The following is a 20404-nucleotide window of genomic DNA, read 5'->3' as shown; positions in this document are numbered from 1 at the left end:
AAGAAGAGAATTATATAAGAAAAAAACAGACAATGGGGCCTAAACCCCATTGCCAAACAAGCCTGATTTCTTTTTATGAAGAGGCAAGTAAAACCTTGGACAGAGGGGTGGCGGTGGATGTGGTATACTTGGATTTTGCAAAAGCGTTTGTTACAGTTCCTCATACATAGCTCATGTGTAAGGAAAAGTCTACATGCTTGGAAATATCAGTTTGTAAATAGATAGAAAACTGGCTAAAATACAGAATTCAGAGAGTAGGGGTTAATGAGTCTTATGCCGTGTACACACGATCAGACTGTCCGGCGGACTTAGTCTGGCGGACAAACCTCCGTAAAGTCCACCGGACTGTCCAAACGAGTGGACCTGCCCACACACTTGACTTTTCCGGTGGACTAGGTTCCATACTCAGATGATACCGGTACGATGAAACGCGTTAGGGTGAAACCTTACAACAAACAGTGGGACAGCAGCAACCGAGAGATCAGGAGAGGTCGGTCTGAGCCACGAGATAGGAAAGAGACATAGCCCGTGGATGGGAGAGTGGTAGGACGATCTGTATACACCTGAATATCTTGTTGTGAGCAAATGAACCAATGCCTAATTAATCTTGGATGTTTGTGCATGTAAAATTCTTTGTTTTATAAAAAAATGTAAAAAACGTATGGTTTTGCAGAATTACACTATATTTGTTCTCTCCACACATTCGTTTTTTTGGAGATATTGGGTTAATGAGATGTGTAGGATGGAGGAATGAGAAGTGATCTGAAAAAGCCACGTTGATTCTCGAGAAGCTGATTATACCAGCGGGTTCTGGTAAGAGCACTACCAAAGGGGGATTTCACCTATCACATATCCCCTTGAGTGTGTTTTCTCCACACGTGTGAAGGTGTTTTGGAGAGACGGGCTGTGGTCCAGCAGATTTCAATACATGAAAGGACTTAGTTTTTTTATATATACATCTAGATAGGATATATATTGGTTGAACAATGATGGACTTTTAATGGGGTTTCATTTCTGTTTTATGTTTACTCATTGATACATTTATTTATATTTAATGAGGACATATTATCATTAACATCTGCATTTTGACTGATAATAAATATAAAGCAGCTGCTAGATTGGATTAGGAATCCCACGGCTTCCAGTACACACACACGTTTAGTGTGTGAGCGCTTGTGCTTATACAACAAGTTGGACAAGGGTGATTTAGTATAAACTTTGATAGAGCATCTTACAAAATAGTTCAAGCTGCCTGGATTTATAGCAATGTCCTGATCTTACAGTGTACAAAGTTTGGCTCTTAGCGGGCTTGTAGTTTTCTAGGTATAAATATGTCAGCCAAAGTACAGTAGGTTCAAGTTGCAGACGGCAGAGGATAGGCACCTGTCCGTATACTGTCTGGCACTGCCAGAATCTGCCTCAGAACAGCAATAACAGCAGTCCCTTAATCCAGGTACTAATTCATAGTTCCCGGGAGGTGCAGGTTCTGAATTGTCTCATAAGAGCTCTAGAGCATTGGCAGCACAGTTCCGCATATACACCTGTTAAGAAACTGCCCGGAGGTTCTCACCACTCCCTTGAGTTGACATAATGGTCCAGGTATACAGCTCCTTGGTTCCTGTCCTGTGTGTTGGAAAGTTCACATAAAGCCGATGCACTATGCCTGGTAGAGCTGTGCGGGTGGCTGATCTGGCTCCCCCAGGATGATGGAAGACATGATGGAGCGCAGGGCTTAGCTAGTGCTGCCTACGTCAACGAGTTTCCATAGTTTGGGGGGACATGCAATGAACATGGTTTCTTCAACCTGTTAAGTTTACAATGAATCCCCACTACAAATGTTATGCATATTAATAGCATTGAATAGCAGTATTAATAGCATTAAACCATCACCCTGGTCTGACGGATCCTTGTGTTCTTCAGGTCACCATCCCATCACCTCCAATCACAAAGGTCTATGGACGGTATGGTAACAATTTTGTAGATCTGGCATTCGTCTTTCCAGGAGGAGAACTTTGGCTGATATTCAGAAAGGTATGGAGAGCACAGACTGGGCAGGGGGGAGGGGGGGGGGGGGTAATTATTTACTGGCAAAAGAATGCCAGTAAATACATAGATTTTTGTTTTGTGACCATATGTAGATGGGGTGTCCAGCTTAGACATAGAGGCTCTATGCAGTAACACACAGTAGACTATACTTTGGGCCTCCAGGTGTGTGAATATGTAATTTTAATACTCAGGGTGTTGCCTTCCAGTCATACACAGAATGCATTTTAGAACTCTTAAGATTTTGTGTTGGAGCACAACTTATTCCTATTTGATGGCAAGATATACAAACAAAAGAGAGGGACTGTGATGGAAACAGCGTGTGCTCCACCTATGCCAACTTCTTTGCTGGTCTTTAAAGGGGATCTTGAGATCTATACATTAAGAATTTTACTATGGGCTTATATCATAGATAATGTGTTCATCTTGTGGCAGGGTGCAATGGAGACCTTTGATGATTTTGTAATCCGCTTGAACAATGATATAGGAATATTTTTCATGCCAACACTGCACCACAAGCCTACCATCTGACCCACGTCTCGGTCTCAGAAGAAGCTCCTTGCATCTCCAAGCGCCACTCCAGCACCCACAAGAGGATACTTTAACTCCCCTATTCCAGCTAACGAAGGCTCCGTGGATTGAACACTACACCTACATCAGTGAGCTTGCTTATATTTCTCCATCCTTATCTCCACTGGTATAGCGGTATGAAGGAGGTAATTGGCTTCATCCTCAATATTCCTTAGTTTCCAGCCTAGATAACCACTTTTCACCATAAACTTTGACTCTGTATCTGAATATACCAATATACCACTATTCATTAGACTACCCCCCCCCCCCCCCCGCCCATGTGTTTGACCTATTTACCTAACCTACCTTCTTCCATCCACTTGCCTCCCCCCCACCCTCTTTTTTTCCCCTCCCCCTTCCCTACCCTATACCCTTACCCTGAAGATTTAGCTCCTCATTATTGGTAATACAGTCTCCCTATGAGCCCCAGGAGCGTCCCTTGCTTTGCTATCTTGCCCACCCCTTCCCACCAACCCTTTTTACCCTATCTCTTGTTTTAGTGATGCCGATACAGGATCCCCTTATCTGGCATGCCCCTCCATTCCTTACAACCCCTTTCTTAGTTCAATATTTATTTGAATATTTATCTTAGCTCCTGGTGTCCATACTGTCCTTGTACCTCACGTCTTTGAACTAAAAAAGAATGTCCAGAATTTCAACAAATGTAAGCTTGGTGTTTACCATTAGCATCCCCTGTTATTGTTTTTATGTGCTTTACTACTGAATAGTGTTGGAAGAATGGTTCAGCCCGAGCATGTGTTCGGGCCAAACATTAGCTGTTTGCCCCCCGTTCAGAGACCGCCTGGATTATCGGGTCTTTCGACAGTTTGTTCGGCCCACCGAACGACCCCAATGCACTGAAGCCCTGATTGGACATAGCTTTCATTGCATCAGCCAATCAGGGCACATAGCAGTGCCAGAGCCATGATTGGACACTGTCAGGATGACTCTATCCAATCATGGCTCATTGCTCTTAGTCCCTCCCTGCACTGTAAAAATATTCTTCTCATAGCAGCCATAACGGGTCCCTGTTCAGTGATACTAGCGAGATTGTGTGCTATTGTGATTCTTTTGTGAGTGTAAAATATCAGTTTAGTGTGAATCTAGTGATAGTGCAGTGTGAGTGTAGTGCGAACATTTATTTTTACTCAGGGCTGGCCCAAGACATTGTGCTGCTTGGGTCCAAGAATTAAATGCTGCCCCACTCCCCTCAAAAAAAAAAAAATCACGCCCACCAAAAGGCCCCCACATCCATTAATTGATATCATGATAAGTATATACTCATCAGTGCCCAGCAGTGTAACTTATCAGTGCCCACCAGTACAGTCCACCAGTGCTCATCAGTATCACCTCATCAGTGCCCAACAGTGTCACCTGATCAGTGCCCACCTGTGCAGCCTATCAATGCAGCCTCGTTAGACAATCCACACAGGCATCACATTGGGGAGAAGCCGAATGACCTGCCAGCCAGCTCGCTCCACATCCGAACAGCACTCTGGGGATCACAGCACTGCCGCTCCCACTCCTCCTTATTTATCTGAACCTGCAGCCTCTGCCTTCTCCCTACCATACATCGGGGGGAGTTTGAGAGTCAGCGGTGCTCCCAACCCTGTCACCTCCCCTCCTCCCTGTGGACTACTACAGCTGCCTCAATCAATGCTAGTGGCATTGTAGGACATGAGGCGGCCCCCAATGTGCAGACAGTGCAAGAAGCATGACACGCTAGAGGGAGGGAGTCTCAGGTCCTCGGGCAGTCCATCCTCTTAAATTGCTGCCTGGGTCCCATGGACCCACAAGGACCTATGGTAGGGCTAGCACTGTTTTTACTTTAGTGTCAGTTTAGTGCAAAACTAGTGATAGTGCAGCGTGAGTGCAGTGCAACCGTTCATTTTTACTTAAAGCGTAACTCCACTTTTGTTGAGAAAAAAATGTACATTGCAAGGATTGTGTAGCGCCGGCTCCTAAAGAGCACACGCTATGTTTTTTGAAAGTTAAGATTACACTTGAACTGCAGTTTGGTTTGGGTACAATTGTTCTAAATTTGGACCTCAGCATTAGTCTGACTGGACTATAGGATGTTCAGCTTGGCCACAAGGGGCACTGTCTTTTCTGGCAGGCATAGAACCACAGTCTAGTTGGGTGCTTTAAGTTTACTCTCTCTCGGAGCCCGCTTAGTGGGAGTGTCCCTCTTGCTGTGCTTTCTGGGACAAGGTACTTAAGATGCAGATGTCACGTAGTCCGGGTGTTTCGGTTCAGAAGGATGTTCTGATTCCATGGTCCTGTTCCTCTTGACCAGCCCCCAGGAAGGCTATGGCCTGGGGTGTGGATCCACTCGACTTATTGTCTTGGGGCTAGCTAGCCTGAGGCAAGGAAACTAAAGCAGGATTCCGAGGTGGTCCGGTGCCATCTCTGGTGGTTGGAGCGGCCCAGTAACTTCATAGCTATCCAGGGGAGGACTCTTCAGAAGCAGGCCACGTACGGGTTGGTTTCATAGCAAGAGCCTGGAGGGGCTGAAGTACCTAAGTGAATCCAGTCTCGTGGGTATTGCCAAGCTGGCTGAAAGATCCAGGATTCACGCGAGTGTTCCATAAGTGTTTCCTGAAGTCTACAACACCGTCTGTGACAGAGACGTATTCCTGTATGTTCTACAACAACGTCTGTGGCAGAGACTTGTTCCTGAGTAAAGCACCTTGTTGGCTGCTAGGCCTTGTCCAGTTGTGAATGGCTATTCTCTGGATTTAGACAAAGTAAGCAAGTTCTTCGTTATGGACTTTGACACTAATGCCCCGTACACACGAGCGGACTTTTCGACATCCAAACTCCGACGGACTGAGTCCGTCAGACTATCCGATCGTGTGTGGGCTGCAACGGACTTTAGCTTCGCTAAAGTCTGACGGACTTTAGAAATGAAGCATGCTTCAAATTTTCCCGACGGAACTCCGCCGGACCCGGTCCCCTTCGAAAAATTCGCTCGTGTGTGTGCTACTCCGACGGACTAAAACCGACGCAAGGGCAGCTATTGGCTACTGTCTATGAACTTCCTACGTCGAATCCAGTAGTACGTCATCACGTTCGACTCCGTCGGAGTTTGGTGTGATGGTGTGTGGTCAAGTCCGTTCGGTCGAAAAGTCCGCCAGAACTCCGTCGGAACTCCGTCGGAACTCCGGCGGAACTCCTTTGGAGGTCTGTCAGACTTAATCCCTCTCGTGTGTACGGGGCATAAGAGTACCTAAACTTCCTTCCTAACCCTCTGATCCTATTTTAAGAGACTGTTCATTGTCTACATTTTGCAAATAAAAAATCCCTTTATGCGGATCTGTTGTCAGTCTCTGAGTTTACTGGGCCATCTAGCACAGGAACCCCCTAGACACAGATTGAGGAGGAGGTAACGGTAAGCCCAATCAAACCAGCAGCTCCTTCGGGGGTCAGTGCTACAATTATAACAATCTTTGTTGCGGATTCCTACCTTTTGTTATTCTGAAGAAATTCATGTGTGTTTGTCTGTGTCTCTGTACCGAGTGGGTCTAATGGGAGTGGTTTCATAATTACATGTCAGGTGTGCAGCTGCAGGGCACCTATGAGGAAATCTGTTGGGCCTGCATATCTTTAGACATGCTCCTTTCGAAAGTATCTCTCCAAAAATGACATTTTTGTTGCAGGGGATGCCTGAAATCTGACTTGTATCTTAGTGCAGACTTCTGGGAAAATTTTTTGAGCCAACCACACAAGCAGGAAATTATGTTACTCTGTACCTCATCATACAGACTGGCTCCCCAAGCCATTGTTTATAAAATAAAGAAATCTTGCAGGGAAAATGTCATTTTTGCTGCAGCAGGTGCATGGTACAGATGCTCCACTTTACATGCAGACTAAGGGGACCCCGACACTATATTTAAAGGAATTTTTCATTTTTATTTCACTTTAAGCATCAGTAAATCACTGCTCATTTAAAAATGTTTTTTACAAACTTTTTTTTCATTGATACATGTCTCCTAGAGCAGTACCTGCACCCCCATACCATTTGTATGCCCAATAACTTGCATCTAAGCCCTCAAAATGGGCGCTTTTAATATTTTACAGTTCAGGTCCCATAGACTTCAGTTGGGTTTGTTATTCGCCTCTGAACTTTCGTGATATTCAAGAGTTCTGGCGCAAACCGAACCAGGAGTCGTTCAACCCATCTCTACTACTGAAATGTATGTGTTGGTAGCGGGCCCTATCCACACATTGTGTCCTTCCTCGCTTGGGATGAGCCTACTGATGAACGATTCATACACCACTGTTTTTTATGTTCTATATTCCCTTCGGGCTTGAAATTGTTGTCATTGTGAATATTGTTAGTTTGTTAGTATCTTCTTCTTGTTGAATTTACCCTGTGATGTTGTTAGATGCTAAAATCACAGACTGTATAGGATCCACTCTGACAGCCATCCTAAACTAGCCCTACCCTCCTCACCTTCTCTTATATCCCACTCCCACATTCCTCTACAGCCTGAACATAACCGGGTCATATTAGTATTGACTAGGGATGAGCTTTGTGTTCGAATCGAACATATGTTCGACTGGAACATCGGCTGTTCGCCCGTTCGGCGAATTCCGAACGTTATGGGCCGTTTGCGCCAAATTCGTGTGGCGCTCACGGCCCACAATGCACTGCAATGGTGCAGTGCATTGCTGGCTCATGATTGGCCAAGCATGCACTGTGACCCCACATGCTTGGCCAATCACAGCGCCAGCAGCGAGGAGAGCCATGATTGGCCACAGGCAGGATGCCTGTGGCCAATCATAGCTCAGGCTGTGTAGTATACGCCCCACACTATATAAGGCCGCCAGCGCGGCGGCCTTGTGTAGTGTGTTGGCGTCTGAAGCAGTTAGTGGGTGTTCTGTGTACCTTCAACACAGTATACACCGATCGTTATCGGCCGATTTTCGATCTTGCTGTTGTGTAGTGGTTGTTGTCTGCGTGCCCTGACCGCAGTATACACCGCTATATTCGCCTCACCTATATAGCTAGCGATATATCTATCTTTTATAATAGAGCTTGCAGTCAGTGTTAGGAGCTTGTGCGTGCTGTCTGCGTGCTCTGTACCCAGTACACACAGCTATATCCACCTACATAGCTCTTCTCTATTTGAGCCATCAGCCATGTGCAGGAGTTATTGGAAGTTGTGGGTGCCTCCAGCACAGCACAGTATACATCTGTATTTATCCTTTATTGCTGGTGTTCTATAATAAAGGCATCTGCAGGAGTTAGTGGGTGTTGTGTGCCTCCAGCACAATATACACCTGTATCTACCCTTTATTGCTGTTCTCTAATAGAGCCATCTGCAGGGCTTAGTGGGTGTTGTGTGCCTCCAGTACAGTATACCCCTTTATCTACCCTTTATTGCTGGTGTTCTATAATAAAGGCATCTGCAGGAGTTAGTGGGTGTTGTGTGCCTCCAGCACAATATACACTACCCAACTGCTGTTTTACCCAACTCCCTTCAAGCCATTACCATGTCTGGAAGGCCAGCAAGGAGAGGCAGAAAGGCACGAGCCGATAAAAGAGGGCAAGCAGGCTCTGTGTCTAGAGACAACAGTGCTGGTCGTGGACGCGGTGCATTGTCATCAGCACGTGGCCATGGGACATGCTTCTCCTTTTTGGCAGCTGGACATGTTGAGCCGCAACATGCCAACAACCTGGTAGAGTGGATGACCAAGCCCTCTTCATCCTCCTCATCCTCTCTCACCCAGTCTCAGGGTACTAGCAAAGCAGCTGCCAACGCATCGTCTATCCTCGTCTCAATGTCATCATCAGTGACTCCTTCCCTAGACCCACCACGTCCTCCTGAGGAGTCTCCTGAACTCTTTGAGCACAGTGTTGGGTACATGCTCCAGGAGGATGCCCAGTGTTTTGTAGGCTCTGATGATGACACTCAGCTAGAGGAAGGCAGTAGTGTGAATGCAGAGAGAGGGGATGCTCAAGAAGGACAGCAATCTGGCAGTCATGTTCCACAAGCTGCAGCATACTGGCAGGTTTGCTGCAGCGATGAAGAGGGAGGGGATGATGAGGGCAATGACTCCACGTGGGTGCCTGGTAGGAGAGAGGAGGAGGAGGCACATGTCCAACGAGGCAGGATGCCCTCTGGGGGCCAGCTTAGGGGCAGCACACCGACTGAATCACACCGCAGAGCTCCGCCTGTGCAGGGCGCTGCCTCTGCGCGTTATTCTAAAAGTTCTTTGGTGTGGGCCTTCTTTGAGACGAGTGCATCAGATCACACCACTGCTATTTGCAACATATGTCTCAAGCATATCTCGCGTGGCCAAAACATCAGCCGCTTGGGCACCACATGCTTGACCAGACATATGTTGACCTGCCATGCAGCTCGTTGGCAAGCGTACCTCAAAGACCCACACCAAAGAACAAAGTGGACCTCTCCTTGCTCCTCATCAGCTGGCATCTCCAACCCCACTAGACCTTCAGTCCTCTCTGAAACCTGCTCTGAGAGGAATGAAGGTGTAGAATTAGGTGTGTCACAGCCAAGTGCTTCCGGGCACTCTGCTAGCAGTACACCCACGTCCGATTATAGCAGGCAAATGTCCCTGCCCCAGCTGCTGGAACGGCGAAAGAAGTTCACTCCCAGCCATCCACATGCCCAGCGGTTGAATGCTAGCTTAGCTAAATTGCTAGCACTTCAACTGCTGCCTTTTCAGTTGGTAGACTCGGCCCCCTTCTGTGAGTTTGTACAATGTGCGGTTCCTCAGTGGCAGGTCCCCAAACGCCACTTTTTCTCACGGAAGGCGATTCCGGCTCTCTACCGGCATGTGGAAGGCAATGTCCTTGCCTCACTGGACAGGGCGGTCAGCGGTAAGGTGCATATTACCGCTGAATAATGGTCCAGCAGGCATGGACAGGGACGTTACCTGTTTTTCACGGCCCATTGGGTCACTCTTCTGGCAGCTGGGAAGGATGCAGGACAAGGTGCAGTAGTGTTGGAGGTTGTTCCGCCACCACGCCTCCAAAATGCTACTATTGGTTGTGACACACCTCTCTCCTCCACCCCTCCTCTTCTTCTTCCTCCATGGCCTCTTCCAGTGCTCTGTCCTCAGAACCAGCAGTGCTCCGTAGGCGTTCCAGGGGCTATGCAAGTACGCAGGCAAAACGATGCCATGCCGTGCTTGCGCTGGTTTGTTTGGGGGACAGGAGCCACACTGGGGCGGATGTTTTGTCAGCTCTGCAGGGGCAGGCCGAGAGGTGGTTGACGCCATGCCAGCTTAAGCCAGGAATGGTGGTTTGCGACAATGGCACCAACCTCCTCTCCGCCCTCTGACAGGGAAAACTGACCCATGTGCCCTGTGTAGCTCATGTCCTTAACCTGGTGGTGCAGCGGTTCTTGGGCAGGTACCCGGGCTTACAGGATGTCCTGAAGCAGGCCAGGAAAGTCTGTGTGCATTTCCACCGATCATTTAATGCCTGTGCTCGGCTGGCTGAGCTTCAAAAGGAGTTGAACCTGCCCAAGAACCGCCTTATATGTGACATGCCCACCAGGTGGAACTCAACGTTGGCCATGCTGCAGCGGCTGCACACGCAGCAGAGGGCCATCAATGAGTACCTGTGCGACTACGGCACCAGGACAGGGTCAGGGGAGCTTGGTTTTTTCTCACCACGCCAGTGGGGCATGATCAGGGATGCATGCACTGTCCTGTCACCGCTTGAGGAGGCCACAAGGATGGTGAGCAGTGACAGTGCATGCATCAGTGACACTGTACTCCTTGTCCACCTCTTGGAGCATACGCTGCCTGGAATAATTGACAGGGCACTTGAGGCAGAACAGAGGCAGGAAGAGGAGGACTTCCTTGCCTCTCAAGGCCCCCTTTATCCAGACAGTGTTCCTGCTGTGCCACCCATCACACAGGAAGAGGATGAGGAGGAGGAAGAGGAGGAGGAAGATGATTGTGTCATCATGGATGTGGAGGCTGGCACTCAGCATCAGCAGCAGCAGTCTTGTAGGGATGATTTACAGTCCCAAGAAACACGTGGACTTGTACGTGGCTGGGAGGAGGTAGCTGCGGATCATGTTGTCCTTAGTGACCCAGAGGACTCCGGACCGAATGCCTCAGCTAACCTACGCTGCATGGCCTCCCTGATCTTGCAAAGCCTGCGGAAGGATCCTCGTATTCTTCGAATCAAGGAGAGGGACCATTACTGGCTGGCCACTCTCCTTGATCCACGGTACAAGGGTAAGGTTGCCAACCTTATCTTGCCATCGCAGAGGGAGCAGAGGATGAGACATCTCCGGGAGGCCTTGCAGAAAGGTATGTGGAACGCGTTCCCAGAGACTGGGAGGTTACAAACTCCTGGTCCTGGACAACTTGTTGCTGAGGCATCGGTCAGAAGGAGCGGTGGAGAAGGTGGCCATCTGACTGATGCTTTCAGACAATTTTTTAGTCCGTAGCCCCAAGGTAGGATCGGTTCCAGCAACCATCGCCAGCGTCTGATTTACATGGTGCAGGAATACCTAGGGGCAAGGTCAGACTTGGACACCTTTCCCACTGAAAATCCTCTGGCTTACTGGGTCTTGAGGATGGATCACTGGCCAGAGCTTGCACAGTATGCAATTGAGCTATTGGCCTGTCCTGCATCCAGCGTTCTTTCGGAACGCACCTTCAGTGCTGCTGGTGGCTTTGTTACCGATCACAGGGTGCGCCTGTCCACCGAATCAGTTGATCGACTGACCTTCATCAAGATGAATCAGTCTTGGATCACCCACAGCTACCAAGCACCTGAAGCTGATGTAACCGAATAATTTTTTTTGAAATATCACATCCCTTCAAGACTGCCTATGCTGATGCTGAGTGACTGTCCTGTTATGTTGATTGTCTATCCTCTTCCTCCTCCGCTGATATGTTGGAAGAACATTTTTGGTTCTGGGTGATGCCACCAGCCCAATTTTTCTGCCCCTGTTTAACAGGGGCATTTAATTACAATTTTGGATGCAATGCTTTGCAGCAGGGCTAATTCCTGCAATAAAACTAGAGTATATGGGAGAAGTTGCAGTGTCGTGGCACCAGCACCAGTGCCTAAGGCCCAATTTTTCTGCCCCTGTTTAACAGGGACATGTAATTACAATTCTTGATATAATATTTCACAGGAGGGCCCGTTCCTGTGCCCACCCAGAGTAACTGTGAGGACTTATAGTGTTGTGGCACCAGCACCACAACCACCAAAGGTCAATTTTTCTACCACTGTTCAACAATGGCATGTAATTACAATTCTTGATATAATCGTTCACAGCAGGGCGCTCCAGCGCCCACCAAGAGTCACTTTGAGAGCTTACAATGTTGTGGCAAAACCAACACCTTGTTTCGCCATTTCTGCAGAGCATATAGGACGGGCCCCTACTTTCAAACATCCAACTTCCAAACATCCAACTTCTAAACATCTCCTACTTGCAAATGGAAGGAGACAACAGCAAGTGAGATGAAAAAAGATGTACGACAAAACAAATTATACAGGGGTGATAACCCTTCCCAATGTTTTCCAAAAAGCTTAAAAATAGTTTTTTTGACTGGAGCTACACTTTAAAAATGTACCAGTTGAAAATTACAAACAGATTCAACTTAACACAACAAACCTACACAGTCCCTGTCTTGTTTGCACCGCCTGTATACTGCTGTTCTGAGTATATAGGGCCTGGGGGGCCACACGTATTTCCTTTTTTTAATATGGGTACGGGGTTCCCCTTAATATGCGTACAAGACCCAAAGGGGCTGGTAATGGGCAGGGAGGGCTACCCATGCCATTTTTCTCAATGATTTTCAACCATATTGCAGGAACCAGATATAACATTAAAACCGCAAGCAGTTTTAAATGATGTTATTTCCGTTAAATGTCATTTTGTGCAGGGACTGTTCTAAACACGGGAAACATGTGGCACTTCACAGGCATACTATAGACACCCCCCAGGCACCATATTTAAAGGAATATTTCACTTTTTTTTCACTTTAATCCTCATTAAACTCAGTGCTCCCGCCAAAACGGCCATTTTTAAAAACATTTTAGGCATTGACCCATGTCCCCTGGGGCAGGAGCCAGGTCCCCAAACCCTTTTTAGGACAGTATCTTGCATATTAGCCGTTAAAATTAGCACTTTTAATTTTGAACGTTCCAGTCCCATAGACTTCAATGGGGTTCTAACGTTCGTACGAATTTGGGGTCCGTTCGAAAGTTCTGGTGCAAACCGAACCGGGGGGTGTTCGGCTCATCCCTAGTATTGACCTTATATATGCCTTACGTTGGCCATGGTGACCCCTGAGGCAGATCACCACTGATACCCTATTGTGGACTAGGGATGAGCTTCGAGTTCGAATCAAACTCATGTTTGACTCAAACATTGCCTGTTCGCCCCTTTGCCGAACAAAGAACAATTTGGGGTGTTCACGGCAAATTCGCAAAGCCGCGGAATGCCCTGTTAAAGTCTATGGGAGAAATCTAAAGTGCTAATTTTAAAGGCTTATATGCAAGTTATTGTCATAAAAAGTGTTTGGGGATCTGGGTCCTGCCCCAGGGGACATGTATCAATGCAAAAAAAAGTTTTAAAAAACATTTTTTTCTGGATTTTAATAATGCTTAAAGTGAAACAATAAAATTTTAATATTCCTTTAAATGTCATACCGGGGGGGGGGGGGGGGTGTATAGTGTGCCTGTAAAGGGGCGCATGTTTCCCGTGCTTAGAACTGTCCCTGCACAAAGTGTAATTTCTGCAGGAAAAAAAGTCATTTAAAAGCATTTGCGGCTATAATGAACTGTCGGCTCCCCGTAATACAGAGAACAGTCATTGAAAGTCATTGATAAAAAAAAAAAATGTGAAAAAATTCAATTACCAGGCCCTTCAGGTCTGGTATGGATATTAAGCGGAACCCCACATCAAATTTAAAAAAAAATGACGTGGGGGTCCCCCTAAATATCCATACCAGACCCTTTCTAGGTCTGTCAGAATTTTCAACGCAGAGCAGACCAAGTGTCTAAACCTGTTCATTTGAAACTCTCCTAAGATAATTACACTAGTAACCCTCTCATAATACTTCATGAATTCTGCCGCAGGCTCACTGACCTATACTCAGGCACCTTTGACCAATCACAACCAAAAACTCTATTCTCCAACATCAAACTCCACACACTTTCACACTGAGAGAATCTTGATAAACCTATTACAGACACAGAAGTTGTAATGGCTATCAAGACTTTAAAACCGCACAAACGACCTGACACCCAATCAGCTACCTATTATAAAGAATTTGCAGACCTTCTTTCTCACATTATTGGTCGCAGCTTTCAACAAAGCTTTGACAGCTGCTATTTCGATGATACCTAAGCCTCACTTAGATGGCACCTCATGGTCTAATTATAGACCCATCTCTGTCCTCAATCTCAATATTAAAATCTTAGCGAAAAACTTTTCAAGTTGCTTGAACTTGATGATAGGTTCCTTAATCCATAGGGACCAAATAGGCTTCATCCCATCTTGCGAGGCTGGTAGGCAGAGGAGAAAGCACCACTCCAGGTGAGCCTGATGAGATTCCACAGCAGGTAAACCTATGGGTGCTGGCCTGGCTCAACACCACAACAAGGAAACTTGGAAAAGGCAGCTGCACACCGCAATGGGATACCAATAAAACATTGTTATTGTAGTGTAGACATATTCTGTCACAGGAATGAACTGAGCTTTCTGTTCATTCCTGTGACTGCATATGTCTACACTACAATAATGGAGTTTTATTGGTATCTTGATGTGGTGAGTGCGGCTGCCTTTTCCAAGTTTCCTTGCCAGACTGGTGACAGTGCCTGCCAAGCGGTTCTCCTAGCCCACTCAGTATGCACCAGTAAAATATTACTTGACCTCTGAGTTGGCCCAGCTCCCCAAATACCATGCCTCCAAGGAAATACCTTTATGGGTGACACTGGAATTGGTAGACTGCGACCCCCTATCTGTAGCTAACCTCTTATAACTCGATCCGTCTCATGGTTGCTCCCTCACTAATCCTATAATGCTACATTACTTCCATCTGGGACAGGCTCAAAACGCGTCACAGTATTCGCTACACAAATCTCCCCTATCGTTTCTCCGCAATTCAGCACTCTACTCGACTTGAACATCATCCCCCTCTTTCTCGACATGGTCCTCAGTCAGCCTTTCCTAGAGTATACGTTTTTTTACCTCCATCACAATCCTGTCGTTCCCGCCCATATGCAAATCCTACGATATTCCTTCCTCTGAACTCTTTTGCTATCTCCAGATAAAACACTCTCTGATTCCATTGACCCCTCCGACCTTTTCACATACTAAATGTCCTCTTTTAAAGATATTTGTAAAAGCGACCCTTACAGGAGGGGTCTTATTTCAGATCTGTATCGACAACTACTAGATATCATCAGCACTAACACCCCCTCATATGTCCCTAAATGGGAGAGGGACCTCGTAATTATTTTAGATCCTTCTGATTCGACCCACATATGGGAAGACACCAAGTCTTCCTCTCAGAACATTGTAGCACTAGAAACAAACTCCACATTTTTGTCACACTACCCCCCCCCCCCCAATGCTTTTGTGGTTGCAATAATATAGGCACCCACTTTTATATTTGGTGGGAATGCCCAGTTGTACAGACCTTTTGGTTGGATATTTTTGACATTTGCCTATTACCCCGGACCCCTCTGTGGCACTTTTGAATAAGAAACCACAGGACATGAGCCATCGACAATTCAAACTGTTGCTCCAGGTCACCACTGCGGCTAAACAGACCATAGCGAGAGCCTGGAAAACTCCCTCACTTTGTGTTCTGGCAGTTCGAAATAGGGTCACACAAGCTATGATCCATGCCAAAATTGAATCTGTACTCTTGGAAAAATGGCCAAATAGGAGAAACTCTGGGACCCATGGGTGAATATGGATTGTGCTCTCCATGTTGGTTAAATAAGGGCTTTACTTACCTGTCATTTGAGGCTACTCAGCTAGCTCCTTTTTTTTTGGGGGGGGGGGATTTTGTAGTTTTGGTATTACTGATTATTGGCAATGGCAACCTTTTTCTTTTTCTTATGGACTAAGGTTCCATAAAACAGTACAAATATATGTAGCCATTATAGTCATGGTTGATATTAAGGCGAGAATTAATGAGGTTGTTAGTTATAGTTTGGCTTGTCTTTGGAACATTCTCATTTATTTCTATTTATTTTTTATTTTTATTTATTCTCTATTATTTCCGCTAGATGGTGATAATGATGAAACAGTCTGTGTGCATGGTGACGTCATCACACATACGTGCGTGATGACGTCATGATACGCTCAGTGTGGCGGCCATCTTAGAATATATCTATAACCAGAGGTGAAGTAAAATTCAAGTCGCCATTTGCCATGTGGTGATCTGCTGCACTCTGTTATTTACTGGCACCCCTGACAAAGCTTGTTTTAGAGTGAAACATATAGGGTTTGTTGTTTGTTTGTTTTTAGGTGCACATTCTTTTCACTTTTGTTGTTTTGGTTCACATGATTTTTGTAGGGAATAGGAAGGGGATCCCATGTTTACCTCCATTTGTTTGATTGACATACACCGTGCTATACTGAATGGCAACAGGGGTGGGATGGACAATTAGTGAGTGTGGTTTGGACTATTATTTTATTACGTCCACCATATACCCCACCTATGCGAGTATTGGGTTGGAGTTTGTCCTTTATTCTCACCGTTTAAAGTCACACACTAACTAGTGGTGAGAAGTGACGTTTATCACTACCTTGCTGAGACCACTGTGTTTTTAATGCTTTACGTAAATAACAGCACGACTTCATTAATTTATAAAGTGTTATGAGTTGGGCTCTATCCTGTGGGCTTTGTTGTATGGAAATGTCCATCCCTGTTGTGCACAGATTGATTTACAGTCACAGTAAGGGATATAAATCTTTTTAGACAACTAAGGCCATCAGTTTAGTTTGAAATACATCATACATGCATGGGTGTATTTACGCCAATGTACTAAATCTAAAATGAAATAAAATTAAAATAAAATTATATTTATAAAATATTTTTGTACTTTTTTTTTCAGAACGAGAAGGAAAGTTTGTTTTACCTGGAGACCATTTGGGTTGGCTATCTGAAGCACATTCAGGGAGGTAATACACAAAACATAATATCGTACTTACAGGATAACTTACCAAACATGTTAGCACTGTGTTCAGTAGTACTAGTCAAGTTAAAAGGTCACTCCATCCAAAACTGATATTTTAGTGTTTGGTAGATGCTGGAAAGTAGAGGTGCAAGATTAATCGCAATACAATCGCGATCTAGATTCACCCCCCCCACGCAATCTAAGTTCTGGGTGACCCGCAATTTTCTTTTACCGCCGCCAGTTCCACATAACCAGCGTGGAACGCAAATGGTGGATATCGGAACTGATGTCAGCCACCGAAACTGGCGTCAGTCATTGAAGCGCACGATGCAGCGTGCCGCTGCCTGGGCGTGGGCGGGTACAGTGGCCGGGAAACAGCAGTGTGAGTGCGCACTGCTATACACAGTAGCACTAATAAAAGACAGGCAAGATCACAGATTAAGTATTCCTGTGAAGGTAACCTAGATAGGACAAGGCTCCAGAGGGTTTGCAACACCATTATTGAGTCATCAGAACATATTTACACACACGGATTAAATAAAAACCCTCCGACAGACACATTTAGGAAAGTGGAGGTGTTTATCAGAAACAGATTGACGTCTGGTCCTGCATAAATCAGCAGCCAGTGTAACCATGCCACGGCGCTGCCAAAAAATAACTGTTTGGATAAAATGTGCAGATCTATTCTGTACCGAGGCAAATTCATTACTATATCTGCAAACATCAATGGACAACATATTAGCTCTGATAACCTAATGTTCTCAGAAATTGTACATTTTTCAAATAAAACAGTTTTTTTGAGAATCGTGAGAGAATCGTGATCTTCATTCTAAGCAAAAGAATCGTGATTCTCATTTTTCCCAGAATCGTGCAGCTCTACTGGAGAGCTAAACCTGGTTACAGTTGATGTCTGCACTGAGTTCCCCAGTCTTCATACCTGTTTTGCATCTGATGTTGCCCAATATGAGGGTTTCCAATCACCCCTCCACCGAGTTACCTGGGCTGCACACCAGCTGTGTCAAATATACGAGGGGTTACAACCACCCCTTCATGCAGTTTTCGTGCCTGCACCGTGTTTGCCAATTATGAAGGGTTCACACTTTTCCTAATGGAAGAATGAAGATATATAAGAAGCCAAGAACTGACCAAGCTCCACATGTATCATTTTTGTGTGCTCCTTGTATGTCCAGTGCTGTATAATTTGGTAGTTGTCCTAGCTGTGCTCAAGCAAATAGAAGAATCAAGAATATTGGCACCATAGTGCTCGCGATGTCAGTGTTCTGCTCCTGCATGCCAAGGTTTAGGCCTTTGAAGTGAATGGAGGCAATTTTAGAAATAGTAAGCCACACCAGATTTAAATATTGATGCAGCTTTAACTAATAGTAATCTGATTTTACCACTGCAGACGGGATCAACAAACTCTGAAGAATCATCTCATCATATCGTCCATCACATTTTTCCTTTATTAAGTAACAACTTTTTGGTTTTACCCTAACATTAATTTCCTGTATCAGGGCCACAGCGTTTTCTAATTTAGGATTGGTGCCCGGCTCTCTCACCTTACCCTAACCTTCTACCCCACTCCAGAAATACATTGTACTAAAAGAACTACATTACAGTAGTTCCCTCTGGCTTCAGTACTGTACTTAAAATTACATTAAAACCATTTTTATTTTATTTTTTATGAAATGCTTATAGTAGGACTTACATGATCTTGCTATTCTTTTAAAAATATCTCCTTTCTTCTTGCTCTGCTAATGTGCTGAGATGAGATCTCATCACGAATTGCATCCATCTTGTTATATCCTGTAGCAAGTTAAAGGTAGAAATGTTGATGAGCATTGGACTAGAGGGTGTTGATCAGAGTGTTGAAACACATCTGTTTGGTTGCATGGAGGGAGGAATTATTTTCTAGGAGAGCAGCTTTATACAGGGTCAACTCCTACAGCGACCTTGTTTTATAACACAAATGGCTATGCTCTCTGAGACTTTGGGAGCCATCTGTTTGCCAGGGTTATAGTGTTCTTGCCTAATTCTGCATGTAGTGAGGGGAGAAAGTGTGTCCAGGGAGGAGAAGAGTGAGCTGTTGTATACAGAAGTGGCCAAGTCAGGTAGGGCGGGGTGAGATAATATTGTAGTTTTAAAAACTGCAGTTTTTTCGGGAGCAGTGATTTTAATAATGCTTAAAGTGAAACAATAAAAGTGTAATTTTCCTTAAAATTTTGTACCTGGGGGGTGTCTATAGTATGCCTGTAAAGGGGCGCATGTTTCCCGTGCTTAAAACTGTCCCTGCACAAAGTGTCATTTCTACAGGAAAAAAAGTAATTTAAAAGCACTCGCGGCTATAATGAATTGTCGGCTTCCCGTAATACAGAGAACAGTCATTGAAAGTCATTGATAAAAAAAAATGCATGGGGTTCCCCCCAAATTCAATTACCAGGCCCTTCAGGTCTGGCATGGATTTTAAGGGGAACTCCATGCCAAATAAAATAAAAATGCTGTAGAGTTCCCCCAAAAAATCCATACCTTTATCTGAACACGCAACCTGGCAAGCCGCAGGAAAAGAAGGGGGATGAGAGAACGCCCCCCCTCCTGAACCGTACCAGGCCACATAACCCCAACATTGGGAGGATTCTTTGGGGGTCTGTGACCCCTCAAAGCACCATGTCCCCATGTTGATGGGGACAAGGGCCTCATCCCCACAATCCTGGCCGGTGGTTGTGGGGGTCTGCAGGCAGGGGGGCTTATCAGAATCTGGATGCCCCCTTTAACAAGGGGACCCCCAGATCCCACCCCCCGTTTAAAATGGTAACGGGTACATTGTACCCCTACCATTTCACAAAAAGTAAAAAATTGTTAAAAAAGACAGACACAGTTGGGATAAGTCCTTTATTAAAAATAAAAAAAATAAAAAAAAAGATTCCAGCGGTGGTAATCTTGGTATCTAGTGATGGGTGATCTCTTCTCTGGGGTCCAGCAATGGGGGATCTCGCAGACCTCACAGACCCCCAAGGCATCCTCCCAATGTTGAGGGCATGTGGTCGAATAGGTTCTGGTATGGAATTTGGGGGGAACTCCACACCATTTTTGTTTTAATTTGGCGTGGAGTTCCCCTTAAAATTCATACCAGACCTGAAGGGTCTGGTGTGGATATTTGGGGGGAACCTCACTTTTTTTTTTTTTATTATTTGACACGGGGTTCCTTTCAATATCCATGCCAGACCTGAAGGGCCTTGTAATTGAAGTTGGGGGGAACGCCACGTGTTTTTTTTTTATCAATGACTTTCAATGACTGTTCTCAGTATTACGGGGAGCTGACAATTCATTTTAAATTACTTTTTTCCTGCAGAAATTACACTTTGTGCAGGGACAGTTCTAAGCACGGGAAACATGTGCCCCTTTACAGGCATACTATACACACCCCCCAGGTACGAAATTTAAAGGAATATTACACTTTTATTGTTTCACTATTAAAATCACTGCTCCTGAAAAAACTGCAGTTTTTAAAACTTTTTTTGCATTGTTACATGTCCCCTGGGGCAGGATCCAGGTCCCCAAACACTTTTTATGACAATAACTTGCATATAAGTCTATAAAATGAGCTTTTTAGATTTGTCCCATAGACTTTTACAGGGTGTTCCGTGGCTT

The 20404-nt window shown here is 45.4% G+C and overlaps 1 protein-coding gene across 1 annotated transcript in view; it reads left to right on the top strand.

Annotated features, from left to right (window-relative positions):
- Nucleotides 1–20404, top strand: part of LOC143961559 (proteinase-activated receptor 1-like) — an 83323-nt gene that overhangs the window by 15736 nt on the left and 47183 nt on the right. The window contains exons 3-4 of the mRNA XM_077470868.1: nt 1921–2031; nt 16694–16760. Of these exons, the coding sequence (XP_077326994.1) occupies nt 1921–2031; nt 16694–16760 (178 nt within the window). The remainder of the gene's footprint in view (nt 1–1920; nt 2032–16693; nt 16761–20404) is intronic.

Source organism: Lithobates pipiens, unplaced genomic scaffold (genome assembly GCF_037356315.1).
Source record: "Lithobates pipiens isolate NorthernLeopardFrog02 unplaced genomic scaffold, aLitPip1_a1.2 Scaffold_8, whole genome shotgun sequence".
NCBI lineage: Eukaryota > Metazoa > Chordata > Amphibia > Anura > Ranidae > Lithobates > Lithobates pipiens.
The sequence above is the reverse complement of the archived record's forward strand: the minus strand, read 5'-3'. Positions and strand labels throughout refer to the sequence as shown.